Raw genomic sequence first — 5,650 nt, 5'->3', positions numbered from 1 at the left:
TAATCTAATCGATTTCTAAATAATATAATATTTACTCATATACTTTAGCTTAATAATAACTATTGAACTTTCAGTTGTGGTATCTGCCTAGCTGCAAAGGGATAGTGGTGGTTGCTAAAAGGGAAGTGATCGGAACGAGATAGGGAACTGGAAGTGGGATTGGAAATTAGCTACCTTCAGACAAATATAAGCTCTTTTTTTCAATTTCTTGCGGCATTTTCCAACTCTATAGGTTAAGGATTAATCTGCAACGAATTCTATTCAATAATTTGTCCCTGATCAACGGATAGCTGTATAAATAAGGCAGGATTCAAATTCCGACACTTGCTCAGACGAACGAGTGAACTACCACTCAATCAACTCAAGTTGATAAAATATCAGCTCATTATTTGGTTGGTTTTGGTTGATGTGATTCCTATAGCTTGGTTTCGGCTTCTTAGATTACTGTTATTCTCCCATGTGCTCTAAGGTGCTACGAGAGTTGGATACTACTCTCCACTGCTTTGTGGGATTGCAGCAAGTCTTGGGTAATTTGGTAGCAATTTGGTTTCACGCAGAACATGAGATTTCTACCTTGGATTTGGATGGTTGGCTTAGGTCAACTTGGGGAAATCCACGAGTGATATCTTCATGGCAAAATTCTAGTGGATTTAGTGTTAACTGGAAACGTTTAAATTCAGAGAAACTGATTGGTCGGTTGGCGAGGAGCTGCATTCGACTCGTGTTGTTGCGGTGGAAATTGTTGCATACATACATCTTAGCAAAGAGAGGTAACATTGGTGGCGGCAAATTTGTAGAATTTTTTCCTAGCTTTCACCATTAGGAGCCTGTGCATGACCCTAACTTTTTCTCTGTTTTCTTTTTAGCTTATCAATATTATTTAAACTGCCAATGTATTATTATGCTGGTTTCTATGGGACTTAAAATAATTAATCAATGCAAGACTTGATCAAATATTGATAATCAAAATTAAAATTATTTTACTTTCCGTCTTTCTGTTACAATTGACCACTGCTCACCTATAATATAATTCTTATGCGATTAACGCCAAAAAAGGACAATTCAAGGGAGAGCAGCTTAAGATCAAGAGAAACCACATCCATCCACTGTTTGCAAAAAGGGTTTCGTTGCACATCAAGAAGAAATACTGCCAGACAAATTGCCAGAAACAGTCATATCTGGCATATAATGACATTCCAGGGAAACATTTTCTGGCTGAGTAGTCCTTTTTTCTCTCTGTAAAAAATACAATTTGCTTTATCCTTCTTTTTTTCCATTATCATTGTTTATTTTTACATGATTACTCTGAATAATTAGTTTCAGAATCTGTAACCATAACTATCTCCATGTCTCTGTTTTCTACTCTAACTTTATCATCATCCTTGTAATCCTTTGGGAGAGCATTACAATCGATGGTGTGCCATACTGGTCTCTCCTCTTGAAACAATCTACAGGTGAATTAGAAGCAAAATATAAATATCTCAGTAAACACTAACGAGGTGGCATTTGGTAGCAAAATAAGACAGAGAACAAGGTTAGGAACACAAGAGATTGTCTTTGTACATTGTTCAATAGTACTGGGGGATGAGAAAATACTTTATGAGATCATTACCCCTGGCCGGATATGTGGTCCGGCGGCAGGAGTGGTGGTCCAGTGGAGGACAATGAGGTAGATCTTTTGTCTGAGTTAGAGTTGGGTATTCAGTGCACTCACTTTTCAGAAGTACACAATAAGTGTCTAGTCCAACTTAACATACTAAGGGTTGTGTGTGTGTGTGTGTGTGTGTGTGTGTGTGTGTGAGAGAGAGAGAGAGAGAGAGAGAGAGAGAGGGGGGGGGGGGGGGCTTACGGGTGCTTGCATAATGTAGGGCACTGAATCGTAATTGCATATTTGCAAGTGGAAATTTCAGTGATTGAACTTATCATTGCTCTGGGTTCTGAGCATACAAACCTCACCTGTGATGAATGTTTGAATGAATTAATGAAATCAGTATGATTTTCAAAAGCAAAAGAACTAGATTTTGGTAGATTTCATACCTCAGTCTCTCGTGGTTTACTTGTAAGATCACAGGTAGTTCCATTAGTATATTGATGAGCATGATACCTGAATAAACATCATGTACAAAGGTTGTTTTCATCACAGAATTTATCGTGTAAAACTGATTCTCCAAAAGTTAACCTATCTTCACACTAATGTGACGTTGGTGTGACGGTCATCGGAAGCTACCTTTGAGATGCATCTTTTGAGCGAGGATCCTTTAACGTAGAAATGTCAGAGAGATTTTGGTTATAAGCAGCTGTAGCCTCTGGGTCATAAACTCCCAATACAAACTCCTGGACCACCTATAACAAGGAAAATGAAATGATTATTGGACATGAAAATGTTTCTTTAACTCTCCAATAACAATAGCGATATTATTGACTAATTGACCAGAAATTATAGGAAAAATTGCTATAAGCACATCAATATTGATGACCAAGAAAAAGGCTCCAACCCACCCATAAGATTTATTCCAATCATTGACTTCTATTATCAGTGATCAATAAAGGATAAAATTTGGTACCCTCAAAACAAAGACACAAACTTTTGATGTAGATGAACCTACTCAAACAATGATTCATGCTGGTGGCTCCAGCTCCACCAATCCCGTAGAACTATAATTTTGGTCTTTTTTCTTTAAAAATAGAACCTCTCTTATAAATGGGAGAAAGAGAGAATCCAAATCCTGGTAGTATGATAGAATCTGCTAGGAAAATACCAAGTTACAAGTAAACAAATCTACAAAGCAGAATAACTATTTTTTTGACTAACTTGTTAAAACAATCAGCTTTCAGAGTAAAAATGTAAATATTGTAAATCACTTGAATTTTCATATTATCTAAAATTATTGATTACATTTACATCTTTCATATACACCAAAATAAACATATCAAAGGCTCTGAAATGTATGAAAATAAGAGCTATCATATCATATTTTTACTGGTTTTCAATCTTTTTCAAAATACGGCATAAGTCTATATAACTGACATTATTTAATTGGGTCTTTAACAATTATGTTCTAGATAAATATCATGGTGTACAACTGTACATGTGCTAACTTTTATAGCGGTGCCAAGTGATCCTGAACATGTTGTAATTACTGATATTGTTGATCTAGATTAACCGGGATAAGAAACCTAAGTCCCAAAGAGTGAAAGCCAAGCCATGACAACCACCTTTACCCATTCAAACTCATTCATGAATGTAATCCCTCTCACAATTGCCTTTATCTAGAGGATCAATAAGAGAGAAACTTGTAAAAAGAAAATGGAGGATTAAATCCAAAGGGGATAAGTGTATACCTTATCATCCTCCAAATGTAGCTGTCGCAACTTCTTTTTGTAGCAAAATTCGTATGACCACCAACCTTCTTGCTGCATAAACAACATCAGCAAATGTATATGAACATGATTTTAGCATTACAATACCATATATCTGAAAGAAGTTCCAGAGAAAGCAAATATTTAGACCACAATAGATATTACTTAATAAGTCACCACTCAACAACATTAGTGTAATGCAAATACTAACTCTGACAAAGCATGGACCATTCAAAACTTCTAGCAATTCGTCTGGTGTCTTCTGTTTAGCCCTTTTCTCAGTTTCAACAATCATGCTGCTAACATTTTGCTGGATAACAGGCTTTCCACTTTTTTCCTTTTCAACCCTAGGCAAGTAACAAATGAACTTCTGTCCATTTTTGTCCGGCATGACAATAGACTCCTGATCATCATCCTGGAGATAGAGAACCTCATGCTTATTAGAAGGTGGATGTAATAAGATACCCAAAGGCACGCACACTGAGACTATCAATTCACCAAAAATATGACTGTGTTATAAGCAAAGGTTTATAAAACTATGCAAAAGGCACAATATGGTGATTACAAAACTACTCTTATAAATTAAGTTACTAAACTGTCTGGAGTTTTGGGCACCACTGTCAGTATGAAGTTGTCAAACAATTTAGAACCTTAATTTCACAAAAAAGGGACCAACCATTCTTATTTCCATCCTTCTTTATACTAATAATAAGTTGCCTTTTATCAAGAGGAAAAACAGAACAATGAGAGAATCTTCTAGACACTATTTCAATTATGTAAAGGAATACAATTAGGTTCGATAAAATTACAAATGGAAGAGACCAAATTGAGAATATCCAAAAGGGGCAAATTCCTATGAGAATTTTCGAAAGGAGGAAATATACTTAATCATAGAAAGAACAATAGATTAACACCCCCTAAACAATGGCATATAACAAACACGTTTCAGAAGCTTACAGGATGATAAGGGGATTCTTCTGAATGAAATTCGATCTTGTATTTCGGTTCACGAGAGCTGCCTCCACCAAATGTGCTACCTGTTTATATAATTGGCAGTGATCAAGCTCAAATACTAATAATAACGGGGAAAAAAAAATTGTATAGTATACTAAAATTCAGCAGTTAGATCATTAAGAACAACCACGACTCAACATATATAAACCTAAAGAATCAATATCTACTTTTCACATCATGAAAATGCTCAATTGACCATAACGTGCATTCTTTCAGCACAAACCCAGACTAAATTATTCAGATTTTCAATCATCGCCTATTTTAATGACGCAACAATATCCAAATTATTCACGAACATGAAAATCGGTAAAGAAAGAAAGGTAGTAATAAAAGATCGATTTACCGATATTTGCAGGGAAGATGTGTTCGCCGAAGACATGGCTTAAGATGATGTGAGATATCAGGAGCAAGAAAAGTGCTTTCATCTTGACGGGTTTGCAATTAAAGGAAATACGTTATAAGAATAAACTAGGTGAGGCTGAGGCAGTCGATTATACGACTCCGACCAGTCCTGGCTCGCGTGTGGGGTTCCGGCAAGTTCTTGAGATCTAGCAAGGTGGATCTCGCCGGCGAGAATGAAAGGTGAGAACTGAGAAAGAGGGGCTTACGGTGTAGAGTGTTTGTGGGTGTGACGCGACGGTGTGATTTGAAACGTCGATGAAGGGAAGAGAGAGGAGCCAATGGACGAGAGGGAGGAAAAAGTGGAGAGAATGAACGAAGTGGAACTGAGGGCGGCTTCGCACAATGCCGATTATTATGTAATTTTTACTAGTGTATGTTTATCGTGTACGAGATAATATATAAAATTATACAAAAATTTTTATTAAAAAAATTAAATAAAAAATATATAGTAATTATTAATATAAATATTTTATAAAATTATAATTAAAATTAAATTTTAAGAATTTTTAATATTAAAAATAATTAGTATTTATTTTAACAACTTGAGTTTATTGAGTAATTTTTTTATTCATCCACTTAAATAAGTATTAAAAGTTCGAATTTTGTTTTGCATTATAACAATTTATTGACTAGTATTTGATCCTTAATAAATGGAGTATTAATATGTGATTAGAGTTGGCAGGAGTACCGAAACCCGTAGGTATTCGACTCGTCCATACCTGATCAGGACAGATAATAACCCGACTTGAGACGGGGCGAGTTTCATTCGGAGTGAGTGTTCGAAGGGGCAGAACGGGATCGGGTTTAAGGTATACTTGTCCCAGGGTATATACGTATAAATACCTTTTAGGAATTAGGATTCGCCTCATATCAC

General features: G+C 35.7%; 1 protein-coding gene across 1 annotated transcript; it reads right to left on the bottom strand.

Moving 5' to 3' along the window:
• Nucleotides 1-945: 945 nt before the first annotated feature.
• Nucleotides 946-5,169, bottom strand: LOC112790777 (protein OS-9 homolog). The gene is made up of 8 exons (XM_025833330.2): nucleotides 4,718-5,169; nucleotides 4,318-4,397; nucleotides 3,572-3,775; nucleotides 3,343-3,414; nucleotides 2,228-2,343; nucleotides 2,038-2,104; nucleotides 1,850-1,956; nucleotides 946-1,448 (listed from the first exon to the last, which is right to left on the bottom strand). The coding sequence occupies exons 1-8, from the start codon at nucleotides 4,797-4,799 to the stop codon at nucleotides 1,301-1,303; spliced, it is 876 nt and encodes a 291-aa protein (XP_025689115.1). The 5' UTR covers nucleotides 4,800-5,169; the 3' UTR covers nucleotides 946-1,300.
• Nucleotides 5,170-5,650: the final 481 nt, after the last annotated feature.

The sequence above is a fragment of the Arachis hypogaea genome, chromosome 3 (assembly GCF_003086295.3).
Source record: "Arachis hypogaea cultivar Tifrunner chromosome 3, arahy.Tifrunner.gnm2.J5K5, whole genome shotgun sequence".
Classification (NCBI taxonomy): Eukaryota; Viridiplantae; Streptophyta; class Magnoliopsida; order Fabales; family Fabaceae; genus Arachis; species Arachis hypogaea.
Note: the sequence above shows the minus strand (reverse complement) of the source record. Positions and strands in the feature narration are given on the sequence as shown.